The 17,152-nt window shown below is 43.1% G+C and overlaps 1 protein-coding gene across 1 annotated transcript in view; it reads left to right on the plus strand.

The window, feature by feature from the left end:
- LOC127917110 (UPF0524 protein C3orf70 homolog A-like) overlaps nucleotides 1-17,152 on the plus strand; it is a 38,048-nt gene that overhangs the window by 20,284 nt on the left and 612 nt on the right. Inside the window, exon 2 of the mRNA XM_052500473.1 lies at nucleotides 16,954-17,152. This exon is cut by the window's right edge and continues 612 nt beyond it. Coding sequence (XP_052356433.1) covers nucleotides 16,954-17,152 — 199 coding nt within the window. The remainder of the gene's footprint in view (nucleotides 1-16,953) is intronic.

Here is a 17,152-nt window from a genome sequence, read left to right on the forward strand (position 1 = left end):
ATGCTCTGTCTTGAGAGGAGCTACCTGACTGCTTGTGTAGGAAGTATGAATTATTGAACAGACAGAGAGACTGCTCTGTCCACACTGACCCAGAACCAAGGGATTACCAAGGGAATTACCCAGAGAACCTAGGACAGGGATGGGCAACTCCAGTCCTCCAGGGCCTGATTGGTGTCACACTTTTGCCCCAGCTAACACACCTGACTTCAATAATCAGCTAATCATGATCTTCAGTTCAGAATGCAGTTAGTTTAATCAGCTGTGTTCCCTAGGGATGGGGAAATGGTTGACACCACTTCAGAGGTGGGCTTGAACCCAACCTGAGAGTTTCAACCTTAGAGCTACACCCCGAGAGCTACACCCCGAGAGCTACACCCCGAGAGCTACACCCCGAGAACTATAACCTGAGAGCTACAACCTGAGAACTATAGCCTGAGAGATACACCCTGAGAACTATAGCCTGAGAGCTACACCCGAGAGCTACACCCTGAGAACTATAACATGAGAGCTATAACCTGAGAGCTACAACCTGAGAGATACACCCAGAGAGCTACACCCTGAGAACTATAACATGAGAGCTATAACCTGAGAGCTACAACCTGAGAGATACACCCAGAGAGCTACAACCTGAGAGCTACAACCTGAGAACTATAGCCTGAGAGCTACAACCTGAGAACTATAACCTGAGAGCTACAACCTGAGAGATACACCCTGATAACTATAACCTGAGAGCTACAACCTGAGAGATACACCCTGAGAACTATAACCTGAGAGCTACACCCCGAGAGCTACACCCTGAGAACTATAACATGAGAGCTATAACCTGAGAGCTACACCCTGAGAGCTACACCCTGAGAACTATAACCTGAGAGCTACAACCTGAGAGATACACCCTGAGAACTATAACCTAAGAGCTACAACCTGAGAACTATAACCTGAGAGCTATAACCTGAGAGCTTCACCCTGAGAACTATAACCTGAGAGCTACAACCTGAGAACTATAACCTGAGAGCTATAACCTGAGAGATACACCCTGAGAATTATAACCTGAGAGCAATAACCTGAGAACTATAACCTGAGAACTATAACCTGAGAGATACAACCTGAGAACTATAACCTGAGAGCTATAACCTGAGAGATACACCCTGAGAAATATAACATGAGAGCTATAACCTGAGCACTATAACCTGAGAGATACACCCTGAGAACTATAACCTGAGAGATACACCCTGAGAACTATAACCTGAGAATTATAACCTGAGAGCTACAACCTGAGAGATACACCCTGAGAACTATAACCTGAGAGATACACCCTGAGAACTATAACCTGAGAGCTACAACCTGAGAGATACACCCTGAGAACTATAACCTGAGAGCTACAACCTGAGAACTATAACCTGAGAGCTACAACCTGAGAGATACACCCTGAGAACTATAACCTGAGAGCTACAACCTGAGAGATACACCCTGAGAACTATAACCTGAGAACTATAACCTGAGAGCTACAACCTGAGAGATACACCCTGAGAACTATAACCTGAGAGCTACAACGTGAGATACACCATGAAAACTATAACCTGAGAGATACACCATGAGAACTATAACCTGAGAGATACAACCTGAGAGATACACCCTGAGAACTATAACCTGAGAGCTATAACCTGACAGCTACACCCTGAGAACTATAACCTGAGAGCTACACCCTGAGAACTATAACCTGAGAGCTATAACCTGAGAGCTACACCCTGAGAACTATAACCTGAGAGATATAACCTGAGAACTATAACCTGAGAGCTACACCCTGAGAACTATAACCTGAGAGCTATAACCTGAGAGCTACAACCTGAAAACTATAACCTGAGAGCTATAACCTGAGAACTATAACCTGAGAGCTATAACCTGAGAGCTATAACCTGAGAGCTATAACCTGAGAGATACACCCTGAGAACTATAACCTGAGAACTATAACCTGAGAGCTACAACTGTATGATCAAATAGTAATATATTCATGCAGTGTATGTCTGTTTCCTTATTAGTCCCTGGAGGCTGGGTTGGAGTGGTACTATGCACGTTCTCCTCTGTGATTACTCAGAGGGACAGGAAGTGAAACTAGGGCTGAAAATAGGAATGGATTTGGCACTCGTGGTTTTTGTGAATATTTGTTATTAAAAATGCAAAAAAACAGTGGCCTCATTTTACATTAGAGTGGCTGAAATGTGTTTCATTCTGAAAACAGGTTTTCTACCCCTCTTCAAAACCAGTGGCCTCATTTTACATTAGAGTGGCTGAAATGTTTCATTCTGAAAACAGGTTTTCTACCCCTCTTCAAAACCAGTGGTCTCATTTTACATTAGAGTAGCTGAAATGTTTCATTCTGAAAACAGGTTTTCTACCCCTCTTCAAAACCAGTGGTCTCATTTTACATTAGAGTGGCTGAAATGTTTCATCCTGAAAACAGTCACTACACAACTGTAGTTTTATGAAACCTGTATGATGCAACAATTATGACAGTATTGTAAGTATTTCGGACTGTTTGTACTATACAATATGACATACAATACGTTCTGTCACTACATGAGCTCCAGAGGTGTTTCCTTCACAACTTAATATGTTGTGAAATGTTCATTACTGTTGGTGAGATGGAAAGGGACCGTTGGTGAAGGACAATCAGTCACAGCTAGTGGTGTTAGATAGAAAGGGACAATCAGTCACAGCTAGTGGTGTTAGATAGAAAGGGACAATCAGTCACAGCTAGTGGTGTTAGATAGAAAGGGACAATCAGTCACAGCTAGTGGTGTTAGATAGAAAGGGACAATCAGTCACAGCTAGTGGTGTTAGATAGAAAGGGACAATCAGTCACAGCTAGTGGTGTTAGATAGAAAGGGACAATCAGTCACAGCTAGTGGTGTTAGATAGAAAGGGACAATCAGTCACAGCTAGTGGTGTCAGATAGAAAGGGACAATCAGTCACAGCTAGTGGTGTTAGATAGAAAGGGGACAATCAGTCACAGCTAGTGGTGTTAGAAAGATAGGGGACAATCAGTCACAGCTAGTGGTGTTAGATAGAAAGAGACAATCAGTCACAGCTAGTGGTGTTAGATAGAAAGGGACAATCAGTCACAGCTAGTGGTGTTAGAAAGATAGGGGACAATCAGTCACAGCTAGTGGTGTTAGATAGAAAGAGACAATCAGTCACAGCTAGTGGTGTTAGATAGAAAGGGACAATCAGTCACAGCTAGTGGTGTTAGATAGAAAGAGACAATCAGTCACAGCTAGTGGTGTTAGATAGAAAGGGGACAATCAGTCACAGCTAGTGGTGTTAGATAGAAAGGGGACAATCAGTCACAGCTAGTGGTGTCAGATAGAAAGGGACAATCAGTCACAGCTAGTGGTGTTAGATAGAAAGGGGACAATCAGTCACAGCTAGTGGTGTCAGATAGAAAGGGGACAATCAGTCACAGCTAGTGGTGTTAGAAAGGGACAATCAGTCACAGCTAGTGGTGTCAGATAGAAAGGGACAATCAGTCACAGCTAGTGGTGTTAGATAGAAAGGGACAATCAGTCACAGCTAGTGGTGTTAGAAAGATCGGGGACAATCAGTCACAGCTAGTGGTGTTAGATAGAAAGGGACAATCAGTCACAGCTAGTGGTGTTAGATAGAAAGGGGACAATCAGTCACAGCTAGTGGTGTTAGATAGAAAGGGGACAATCAGTCACAGCTAGTGGTGTTAGATAGAAAGGGACAATCAGTCACAGCTAGTGGTGTTAGATAGAAAGGGGACAATCAGTCACAGCTAGTGGTGTCAGATAGAAAGGGGACAATCAGTCCCAGCTTGTGGTGTTCGTCATGTCACCAGATCTGCATATTACCGGGACTTATCTGCTTAATGTCGCTGCCAGAGCCAATAATGTATGTCATCTCTCATTCGAGAGTGCGTATGTATGTGTCGAACCAAAGTTTATTGGCGTGTGATTAGCAGAGGTAGATTCCCAGCTGTGCTTGAGAGCTCAGCCTAATCATCTGTAAATGTCTCTAAATACCACCAGTCCCCATGATGCATCTCTTCACAGCATCTCTGTGAATTCATTAGTCATGACATAACATCCAATCAGGTGGGAGGGAGGTTGACGACCAGGAAACTCCTGTTTAGGGGAACTGTCTCTGTGTGTAGTGTCTTTAGTATGACATTAGCATGTTATAGCATGTATTACTCGCTAGCCATGCACCCCTTTATGTGGGTTAAAACCCCTTTTGAAGGCTAAAGTGTAGTTAAGCTAACAACACTGAAACAGCCTCAGGAAGTCTTCAGTGAACCATCTGAAATGCTTCGTTAGCAGGCTATGAGTCTTCCTATCGTGCTGAAACCCAAACTTCATATCCAACCTTTACATCCCATCTCAACTTATATGAATTGAGAGGCTAAGACCCTGGAATGCTGCCTTCCTTCCTTCCTGCCTGCCATCCATGTCTCTCTGTGTGTGACTGACTCTGATCCTGGTAAACTAGTGTTTTAGCCTTTCATCCATCTTACAGCTCCTCTGCAGCCCTGAAAAAAAAACACACACACACACACACACACACACACACACACACACACACACACACACACACACACACACACACACACACACACACACACACACACACACACACACACACACACACACACACACACACACACACACACACAAAACAGAAGAGGACATTTGCAAAGTGGAGCGAAAAGCCAGTCTTCAACCTTCCACACAATATCCAGTACATTAAAAACCTTCCACACTATCCAGTACATTAAAAACCTTCCACACTATCTAGTGCATTAAACTTTCCACAATATACAGTACATTAACAACCTTCCACACACATCCACAATATACAGTACATTAACAACCTTCCACAATATACAGTACATTAACAACCTTCCACAATATACAGTACAATACCAACCTTCCACACACATCCACAATATACAGTAAAATACCAACCTTCCACATATACAGTACATTAACACGCAAACATCTCCATGCCTTGTCCTTCAACACAAACAGTGGTTGTCACTGAACCAGCCTTGGAGCTTCCTGTCAGAGGAAAATCCCTGAGGGCCATCCTCACACCGAGTGCATGGATGGATGGGAAAGACATTATTTTGGGGATTCAGTCCTTTCAATACTATTTCATTTGAATCTTATTTATTTTTTACAATAGATCAGGCTAGAGAAGGGTGGGTGTGATTTGTATCACTGTGCTGCCAGTCAGCCAGCCAGCCAGCCAGCCAGTCAGTCAGCCAATCTGTCAGTCATCCAATCAGCCAGCCAATCAGCCAGTCAACCAATCAGCCAGCCAGTCAGCCAGCCGTGTGCTGCTCTCACACATAATGTTAACAGGTGGGCAGTGAGTGTGACTGTGCATGAGGTACTGGTATAGTAATCAAAATCAAATCAAATTTATTTATATAGCCCTTCTTACATCAGCTGATATCTCAAAGTGCTGTACAGAAACCCAGACTAAAACCCCAAACAGCAAGCAATGCAGGTGTAGAAGCACGGTGGCTAGGAAAAACTCCCTAGAAAGGCCAGAACATAGGAAGAAACCTAGAGAGGAAACAGGCTATGTGGGGTGGCCAGTCCTCTTCTGGCTGTGCCGGGTGGAGATTATAGCAGAACATGGCCAGCATGGTCAAATAATAATAACCACAGGCAGAACAGTTGAAACTGGAGCAGCAGCACGGCCAGGTGGACTGGGGACAGCAACATGGTGGGCAGTCGTGCTGACAGACATGAGCTCTCTCGCTCAATTTCTTTTCAATTCAAATTGTTTTATTGGCATGACGTAACAATGTACAGTACCAGTCAAAAGTTTGGACACACCTACTCATTCAAGAGTTTTTCTTAATTTTTACAACCATTTTCTACATTGTAGAATAATAGTGAAGACATCAAAACTATGAAATAACACATATGGAATTAAGTAGTAAACAAATCTAAATATATTTTAGATTCTTCAAAGTAGCCACCCTTTGCCTTGATGACAGCTTTGCACAACACTTGGCATTCTCTCAACCAGCTTCACCTGGAATGCTTTTCCAACAGGCTTGAAGGATTTCCCACATATACTGAGCACTGCTTTTCCTTCACTCTGCAGTCCAACTCATCCCAAACCATGTCAATTGGGTTGAGTTCGGGTGATTGTGGAGGCCAGGTCATCTGATGCAGCACTCCATAACTCTCCTTCTTTGTCAAATAGACCTTACACAGCCTGGAGATGTGTTTGGGTCATTGTCTTGTTGAAAAACTAAAGATAGTCCCACTAAGCGCAAACCAGATGGGATGGCGTATCGCTGCAGAATGCTGTGGTAGCCATGCTGGTAAAGTGTGCCTTGAATCCTAAATAAATCACAGACAGTGTCACCAGCAAAGCACCCCCACACCAGCACACCTCCTCCTCCATGCTTCACAGTGGGAACTACACATGCAGAGATTATCTGCTCACCTACTCTTCGTCTCACAAAGACACGGCGGTTGGAACCAAAAATTTTAAGTCTCAGACCAAAGGACAGATTCCCACCAGTCTAATGTCCACTGCTCGTGTATCTTGGCCCAAGCAAGTCTCTTCTTCTTATTGGTGTCCATTAGTATTGGTTTCTTTGCAGCAATTTGACCATGAAGGCCTGATTCACGTCTCCTCTGAACAGATGATGTTGAGATGTGTCTGTTAGTTGAACTCTGTGAAGCATTTATTTGGGCTGCAATTTCTGAGGCTGGTAACTCTAATGAACTTATCCTCTGCAGCAGAGGTAACTCTGGGTCTTCCTTTCCTGTGGCGGTCCTCATGAGAGCCAGTTTCATCATAGCGCTTGATGGTTTTTGCGACTGCAATTGATGTAATGATGTTTCGAAAACGTAATTGCTCTTTTTTGAGTGTTTATTATTAGTGGATATTGGCCTAATTCTGCCCTGCATGCATTGTTTGTAGTTTTCCTCTGGACATGTAGGAGAATCTAACAGAACTCTGCATGCAGGGTTTCAATGGGGTGTTTGTCCCATTAGGTGAAATCCTGTTTTGCAAGTGGACTCCACACTCGCTGCCATAAAGTGCAATTGGTTCAATGACACAATCAATTAGTTTTAGCCACATTTGTCTAGGTTTATTCATTTGTATTTGTTTTTTTAATGGTGCAGAATACCTTGCTTTCTCTCTGTTAATTTACTGCCTCATTTAGGTCTCCAGTTGAGCTTCTTTTTTAAATCTGAGTAATTGTAGTGTGTGGGTATTTACTACCAGGGCCCAGGTCTGACAGGTCCAGGCTCTGCTGTAGGCCATGTGCTGTGGGTGACAGCAGGCATGGGTCATCTGGGTAGAGCAGGCATTTAACCTGTGAATTGTGGAGACTAACACCAGGGGCTGAGGATTCTACTAGAATAGTGGCCATTGATGTACAGTGCCTTCGGAAAGTATTCAGACCCCTTGACTTTTTCCACATTTTGTTACGTTACAGCCTTATTCTAAAATTGATTTAAATAGTTTTTTTTCTCCTCAATCTATACACAGTACCCCATAATGACAAAGCGTAAACAGGTTTTAAGGAATTTGAGCAAATGTGTTAAGAAAATATATTCACATTTACATAAACATTCAGACCGTTTACTCAGTACTTTGTTGAAGAACCTTTGGCAGTGATTACAGCCTCGAGTCCTCTTGGATATGACGCTACAAGCTTGGCCACCTGTATTCGGGGAGTTTCTCCCATTCTTCTCTGCAGATCCTCTGTCAGGTTAGATGGGGAGTGTTGTTTCTCATGGTCTGAGATGCCTTTAGGTGCTTTGGCAAACTCCAAGTGGGCTGTCATGTGCCTTTTACTGAGGAGTGGCTTCTGTCTGGCCACTCTACCATAAAGGCCTGTTGGAGTGCTGCAGAGATGGTTGTCCTTCTGGAACGTTCTCCCATCTCCACAGAGGAACTCTGGAGCTCTGTCAGAGTGACCATTGGCCCTTCTCCCCATTTGGTCAGTTTGACTGAGAGGCCATATCTAGGAAGAGTCTTGGTGGTTCCAAACCTCTTCCATTTAAGAATGATAGAGGTCAAGTTGTTCTAGGACCTTCAATGCTGCAAAAAATGTTGGTACCCTTCCCCAGATCTGTGCCTCGACACAATCCTGTCTCTGAGCTCTACGGACAATTCCTTTGACATCATGGCTTGGTTTTTGCTCTGACATGCACTGCCAACTGTGGGACCTTATATAGACAGGTGTCTGCCTTTCCAAATCATGTCCAATCAATTGAATTTACCACAGGTGGACTCCAATCAAGTTGTACATCAAGGATGATCAGTGGAAACAGGATGCATCTGAGCTCAATTTAGCTTATCATAGCAAAGGATCTGAATACTTATATAAATAAGGTATTTCATTTGCTCACAAAAAAATTGTTTGTGTGTAGATTCATGAGAAAAAAAATCAATGTAAACAATTTTAGAATAAGACTAACGTTTACAAATTGGAAGAAGTCAAGGGGTCTGAATACTTTGTACATTGATTTAATTATGTCATATGTTTCACTGCTTTCAATAACTTTGTAGAACAGTCCTGTATGATTACCTCTCTGTAGCCTGTGGAACAGTGACAGCATGATTACCTCTCTGTAGCCTGTGGGACAGTGACAGCATGATTACCTCTCTGTAGCCTGTGGGACAGTGACAGCATGATTACCTCTCTGTAGCCTGTGGAACAGTAACAGCATGATTACCTCTCTTTAGCCTGTGGAACAGTGACATCATGATTACCTCTCTGTAGCCTGTGGAACAGTGACATCATGATTACCTCTCTGTAGCCTGTGGAACAGTGACATCATGATTACCTCTCTGTAGCCTGTGGAACAGTGACAGCATGATTACCTCTCTGTAGCCTGTGGGACGGTGACAGCATGATTACCTCTCTGTAGCCTGTGGAACAGTGACAGCATGATTACCTCTCTTTAGCCTGTGGAACAGTGACAGCATGATTACCTCTCTTTAGCCTGTGGAACAGTAACAGCATGATTACCTCTCTTTAGCCTGTGGAACAGTGACAGCATGATTACCTCTCTGTAGCCTGTGGGACAGTGACAGCATCATTACCTCTCTGAAGCCTGTGGAACAGTGACAGCATGATTACCTCTCTTTAGCCTGTGGAACAGTGACAGCATGATTACCTCTCTGTAGCCTGTGGAACAGTGACAGCATGATTACCTCTCTGTAGCCTGTGGAACAGTGACAGCATGATTACCTCTCTGTAGCCTGTGGGACAGTGACAGCATCATTACCTCTCTGAAGCCTGTGGAACAGTGACAGCATGATTACCTCTCTTTAGCCTGTGGAACAGTAACAGCATGATTACCTCTCTGAAGCCTGTGGAACAGTGACAGCATGATTACCTCTCTGTAGCCTGTGGAACAGTGACAGCATGATTACCTCTCTGTAGCCTGTGGAACAGTGACAGCATGATTACCTCTCTGTAGCCTGTGGAACAGTGACAGCATGATTACCTCTCTGTAGCCTGTGGAACAGTGACAGCATGATTACCTCTCTGTAGCCTGTGGAACAGTGACAGCATGATTACCTCTCTGTAGCCTGTGGAACAGTGACAGCATGATTACCTCTCTGTAGCCTGTGGAACAGTGACAGCATGATTACCTCTCTGTAGCCTGTGTAACAGTGACAGCATGATTACCTCTCTTTAGCCTGTGGAACAGTGACAGCATGATTACCTCTCTGAAGCCTGTGGAACAGTGACAGCATGATTACCTCTCTTTAGCCTGTGGAACAGTGACAGCATGATTACCTCTCTGTAGCCTGTGGAACAGTGACAGCATGATTACCTCTCTGTAGCCTGTGGAACAGTGACAGCATGATTACCTCTCTGTAGCCTGTGGGACAGTGACAGCATGATTACTTCTCTGTAGCCTGTGGGACGGTGACAGCATCATTACCTCTCTGTAGCCTGTGGGACAGTGACAGCATGATTACCTCTCTGTAGCCTGTGGGACAGTGACAGCATGATTACCTCTCTGTAGCCTGTGGGACGGTGACAGCATCATTACCTCTCTGAAGCCTGTGGAACAGTGACAGCATGATTACCTCTCTGTAGCCTGTGGAACAGTGACAGCATGATTACCTCTCTGTAGCCTGTGGAACAGTGACAGCATGATTACCTCTCTGTAGCCTGTGGAACAGTGACAGCATGATTACCTCTCTGTAGCCTGTGGAACAGTGACAGAATGATGACATTTACAACTACAGTCCAAAGGTTCACTAGTGGAGGCCCTGAATGTTCCACATGCTAACTGATAGCAATTTAATATTGCAAAAATACAGTAACTACTAAGATACTGTAACTACTAAGATACTGTACCTACTAAGATACAGTACCTACTAAGATACAGTAACTACTAAGATACTGTACCTACTAAGATACAGTACCTAATAAGATAAAGTAACTACTAAGATACTGTAACTACTAAGATACAGTAACTACTAAGATACTGTACCTACTAAGATACAGTACCTAATAAGATAAAGTAACTACTAAGATACTGTAACTACTAAGATACTGTAACTACTAAGATACTGTAACTACTAAGATACTGTAACTACTAAGATACTGTAACTACTAAGATACTGTAACTACTAAGATACTGTAACTACTAAGATACAGTACCTACTAAGATACAGTAACTACTAAGATACTGTAACTACTAAGATACTGTAACTACTAAGATACTGTAACTACTAAGATACTGTACCTACTAAGATACAGTACCTACTAAGATACAGTAACTACTAAGATACTGTAACTACTAAGATACAGTAACTACTAAGATACTGTAACTACTAAGATACTGTAGCTACTAAGATACTGTAACTACTAAGATACTGTAGCTACTAAGATACTGTACCTACTAAGATACTGTAACTACTAAGATACTGTAACTACTAAGATACTGTAACTACTAAGATACAGTAACTACTAAGATACAGTAGCTACTAAGATACTGTACCTACTAAGATACTGTACCTACTAAGATACTGTAACTACTAAGATACTGTAGCTACTAAGATACAGTAACTACTAAGATACAGTAGCTACTAAGATAAAGTAACTACTAAGATACTGTAACTACTAAGATACAGTAACTACTAAGATACTGTACCTACTAAGATACAGTACCTAATAAGATAAAGTAACTACTAAGATACTGTAACTACTAAGATACTGTAACTACTAAGATACTGTAACTACTAAGATACTGTAACTACTAAGATACTGTAACTACTAAGATACTGTAACTACTAAGATACAGTACCTACTAAGATACAGTAACTACTAAGATACTGTAACTACTAAGATACAGTAACTACTAAGATACTGTAACTACTAAGATACTGTACCTACTAAGATACAGTACCTACTAAGATACAGTAACTACTAAGATAGTGTAACTACTAAGATACAGTAACTACTAAGATACTGTAACTACTAAGATACTGTAGCTACTAAGATACTGTAACTACTAAGATACTGTAGCTACTAAGATACTGTACCTACTAAGATACTGTAACTACTAAGATACTGTAACTACTAAGATACTGTACCTACTAAGATACTGTAACTACTAAGATACTGTAACTACTAAGATACTGTACCTACTAAGATACTGTAACTACTAAGATACTGTAACTACTAAGATACTGTACCTACTAAGATACTGTAACTACTAAGATACAGTAGCTACTAAGATACTGTACCTACTAAGATACTGTAACTACTAAGATACTGTAACTACTAAGATACTGTAGCTACTAAGATACAGTAACTACTAAGATACAGTAGCTACTAAGATACTGTAACTACTAAGATACTGTAGCTACTAAGATACAGTAACTACAAAGCTCGCTCTATCGATCTCTCCAAGTGGAATCAAAATCACTCTCCCTTCACCATGATGATGCAGGGATGACCTGCATTCCCTCCACCAGGCATTAGAGACTAAAGGACAAACCTCTGTCTCTCTCTCTAGCTACAGAGACTAAAGGACAAACCTCTGTCTCTCTCTAGCTACAGAGACTAAAGGACAAACCTCTGTCTCTCTCTAGCTAGAGACTAAAGGACAAAGCTCTGTCTCTCTCTAGCTACAGAGACTAAAGGACAAACCTCTGTCTCTCTCTAGCTACAGAGACTAAAGGACAAACCTCTGTCTCTGTCTAGCTACAGAGACTAAAGGACAAACCTCTGTCTCTCTCTAGCTACAGAGACTAAAGGACAAACCTCTGTCTCTCTCTAGCTACAGAGACTAAAGGACAAACCTCTGTCTCTCTCTAGCTACAGAGACTAAAGGACAAAGCTCTGTCTCTCTCTAGCTACAGAGACTAAAGGACAAACCTCTGTCTCTGTCTAGCTACAGAGACTAAAGGACAAACCTCTGTCTCTGTCTAGCTACAGAGACTAAAGGACAAACCTCTGTCTCTCTCTAGCTACAGAGACTAAAGGACAAACCTCTGTCTCTCTCTAGCTACAGAGACTAAAGGACAAGTCTCTGTCTCTCTCTAGCTACAGAGACTAAAGGACAAGTCTCTGTCTCTCTCTAGCTACAGAGACTAAAGGACAAAGCTCTGTCTCTCTCTCTAGCTACAGAGACTAAAGGACAAACCTCTGTCTCTCTGTCTAGCTACAGAGACTAAAGGACAAACCTCTGTCTCTGTCTAGCTACAGAGACTAAAGGACAAAGCTCTGTCTCTGTCTAGCTACAGAGACTAAAGGACAAACCTCTGTCTCTCTGTCTAGCTACAGAGACTAAAGGACAAGTCTCTGTCTCTGTCTAGCTACAGAGACTAAAGGACAAGTCTCTGTCTCTGTCTAGCTACAGAGACTAAAGGACAAACCTCTGTCTCTGTCTAGCTACAGAGACTAAAGGACAAGTCTCTGTCTCTGTCTAGCTACAGAGACTAAAGGACAAACCTCTGTCTCTGTCTAGCTACAGAGACTAAAGGACAAACCTCTGTCTCTCTGTCTAGCTACAGAGACTAAAGGACAAACCTCTGTCTCTCTGTCTAGCTACAGAGACTAAAGGACAAACCTCTGTCTCTGTCTAGCTACAGAGACTAAAGGACAAACCTCTGTCTCTCTGTCTAGCTACAGAGACTAAAGGACAAACCTCTGTCTCTGTCTAGCTACAGAGACTAAAGGACAAACCTCTGTCTCTGTCTAGCTACAGAGACTAAAGGACAAAGCTCTGTCTCTCTCTCTAGCTACAGAGACTAAAGGACAAGTCTCTGTCTCTCTCTAGCTACAGAGACTAAAGGACAAACCTCTGTCTCTCTCTAGCTACAGAGACTAAAGGACAAACCTCTGTCTCTCTCTCTAGCTACAGAGACTAAAGGACAAACCTCTGTCTCTCTCTAGCTACAGAGACTAAAGGACAAACCTCTGTCTCTCTCTAGCTACAGAGACTAAAAGACAAAGCTCTATGTCTCTCTCTCTCTCTGTGTCTCTCTCTCTCTCTGTGTGGGTCTCTATCACTCTTTGTGTCTCTCTCTCTCTCTCTCTCTCTAGCTACAGAGACTAAAAGCTAAAGCTCTCTAATGTTCTTTTCCTTACATATTTAGAAGGCAGAATCTTACCCACTGCCCCCCTCCTCTCTTTTCTATCTAGTCTGGTCTCTCTTAAGTACATACATCTTGAAACAGGCACAGCTCTCCAGGAGGGCCACTTCACTAAAGAAAATACTGAGAGAAAGAGTCCTTATGTCATGTTGTAACCTTGATTTGATGTCATGTTGTAACCTTGATTTGATGTCATGTTGTGACCTTGATTTGATGTCATGTTGTGACCTTGATTTGATGTCATGTCGTAACCTTGATTTGATGTCATGTCGTAACCTTGATTTGATGTCATGTCGTAACCTTGATTTGATGTCATGTCGTAACCTTGATTTGATGTCATGTTGTAACCTTGATTTGATGTCATGTTGTAACCTTGATTTGATGTCATGTTGTGACCTTGATTTGATGTCATGTTGTGACCTTGATCTGATGTCATGTTGTAACCTTGATCTGATGTCATGTTGTAACCTTGATCTGATGTCATGTTGTAACCTTGATCTGATGTCATGTTGTGACCTTGATTTGATGTCATGTTGTAACCTTGATCTGATGTCATGTTGTAACCTTGATCTGATGTCATGTCGTGACCTTGATCTGATGTCATGTTGTGACCTTGATTTGATGTCATGTCGTAACCTTGATCTGATGTCATGTTGTAACCTTGATCTGATGTCATGTTGTGACCTTGATTTGATGTCATGTTGTGACCTTGATTTGATGTCATGTTGTGACCTTGATCTGATGTCATGTTGTGACCTTGATTTGATGTCATGTTGTGACCTTGATCTGATGTCATGTTGTGACCTTGATTTGATGTCATGTTGTGACCTTGATTTGATGTCATGTTGTGACCTTGATCTGATGTCATGTTGTGACCTTGATTTGATGTCATGTTGTGACCTTGATCTGATGTCATGTTGTGACCTTGATTTGATGTCATGTTGTGACCTTGATTTGATGTCATGTTGTGACCTTGATTTGATGTCATGTTGTGACCTTGATTTGATGTCATGTTGTGACCTTGATTTGATGTCATGTTGTGACCTTGATTTGATGTCATGTTGTGACCTTGATTTGATGTCATGTTGTGACCTTGATTTCACCACTTCCCGTCTGTTCTCTGTACCCACGTTTCATTTAATTTCTGTACCAACTACATCACAGTGACTTTGATATTGGATATAGTCTATATTTTCTACCCTCTGTTATCCCCTCCTCCTGTAGAATCTCCCCTCCTGTAGAATCTTCCCCTCCTGTAGAATCTCCCCCTCCTGTAGAATCTTCCCCGCCTGTAGAATCTCCACCTCCTGTAGAATCTCCACCTCCTGTAGAATCTCCACCTCCTGTAGAATCTCCACCTCCTCTAGAATATCCTGCTCCTGTAGAATCTCCACCTCCTGTAGAATCTCCACCTCCTCTAGAATATCCTCCTCCTGTAGAATATTCTCCTCTTGTAGAATCTCATCCTCTTGTGTGGTAGAGAGAGAGAGAGAGAGAGAGAGAGAGAGAGAGAGAGAGAGAGAGAGAGAGAGAGAGAGAGAGAGAGAGAGAGAGAGAGAGAGAGAGAGAGAGAGAGAGAGAGAGAGAGAGAGAGAGAGAGAGAGAGAGAGAGAGAGAGAGAGAGAGAGAGAGAGAGAGAGAGAGAGAGAGAGAGATGCCCATGGTAACACACTGTAGGGTGGAAAGAATGAGGGAGAGAGAGATTCTGAAAGTATTCAGACCCCTTCGCTTTTTCCACATTTTGATATTTTACAGCCGTATTCTAAAATGGATTAAGTAAATAAAAGCATTACGATTTCCCTTCACTGGAACTAAGAGGCCCGAACCATGAACAACAGCCCCAGACCTTATCCACCAAACTTTACAGTTGGCACTATGCATTGGGGCAGGTAGCGTTCTCCTTGCATCTGCCAAACCCAGATTCGTCCGTCGGACTGCCAGATGGTGAAGCATGATTCATCACTCCAGAGAACGCGTTTCCACTGCTCCAGAGTCCAATGGTGGATAGCTTTACACCACACATATAGTGGATGAAGGGGTGTCCACATACTGCTGTATATATAGTGGATGAAGGGGTGTCCACATACTGCTGTATATATAGTGGATGAAGGGGTGTCCTCATACTGCTGTATATATAGTGGATGAAGGGGTGTCCACATACTGCTGTATATATAGTGGATGAAGGAGTGTCCATACTGCTGTATATATAGTGGATGAAGGGGTGTCCACATACTGCTGTATATATAGTGGATGAAGGGGTGTCCACATACTGCTGTATATATAGTGGATGAAGGGGTGTCCACATACTGCTGTATATATAGTGGATGAAGGGGTGTCCTGTATATATAGTGGATGAAGGGGTGTCCACATACTGCTGTATATATAGTGGATGAAGGGGTGTCCACATACTGCTGTATATATAGTGGATGAAGGGGTGTCCACATACTGCTGTATATATAGTGGATGAAGGGGTGTCCACATACTGCTGTATATATAGTGGATGAAGGGGTGTCCACATACTGCTGTATATATAGTGGATGAAGGGGTGTCCACATACTGCTGTATACGAGTATCTTGCTTGTCATTCTAAATGTTTCCCTTGTAATGCCTTCTATCTTTGTGATTGAATACCCAGGTATATCAGTTATGTATTTGTTAGGTTACATAAAGTAACTCTCTCTCTCTCTCTCTCACTCTCTCTCTGTCTCTGTCTCTCCCTTTTCTCTCTCTCTCTCTCCCTCCCCTTCTCTGTCTCTCTCTGTCTCTCTCTCACTCTCTCTCTGTCTCTCTCTCTCCACTTCTGTCTCTCTCTCTCTCTCTCCACTTCTCTCTCTCTCTCCTCTCTCTCTCTGTCTCTCTCTCTCCACCTCTCTCTCTCTCTGTCTGTCTCTCTCCACTCTCTCTCTGTCTCTCTCCACTCTCTCTCTGTCTCTCTCTCTCCACTTCTCTCTGTCTCTGTCTCTGTCTCTGTCTCTCTCTCTCTCTCTCCACTCTCTCTCTGTCTCTCTCTCTGTCTCCACCTCTCTCTCCACTCTCTCTGTCTCTCTCTCTCTCTCTCTCTCTCTCTCTCTCTCTCCACCTCTCTCTCTCTCTCCACCTCTCTCTCTCTCTCCACCTCTCTCTCTCTCTCCACCTCTCCACCTCTCCACCTCTCTCTCTCTCTCTCTCTCTCTCTCTCTCTCTCTCTCTCTCTCTCTCTCTCTCTCTCTCTCTCTCTCTCTCTCTCTCTCTCTCTCTCTCTCTCTCTCTCTCTCTCTCTCTCTCTCTCTCTCTCTCTCTCTCTCTCTCCCTTCTCTCTCCTCTCTCTCTCTCTCCTTCTCTAGGTAAATATGTGTACCAGCCGATGACCAACGTGTGCCGCCTCCCCAGCACCCCAGTGCCTGCCACGCCCACAGACCACCCCCATACCATGGACCTGACAGTCTCATTGGCCGAACGCTTCCTCATGACCGCCCCCGCCTTCCAAGCCCCGCCCTGCCTGGAGTCGCCAAAGTTCTGCATCATCTCAGACCTCTTCGTGGA

Source organism: Oncorhynchus keta, unplaced genomic scaffold, assembly GCF_023373465.1.
Source record: "Oncorhynchus keta strain PuntledgeMale-10-30-2019 unplaced genomic scaffold, Oket_V2 Un_contig_1076_pilon_pilon, whole genome shotgun sequence".
NCBI lineage: Eukaryota > Metazoa > Chordata > Actinopteri > Salmoniformes > Salmonidae > Oncorhynchus > Oncorhynchus keta.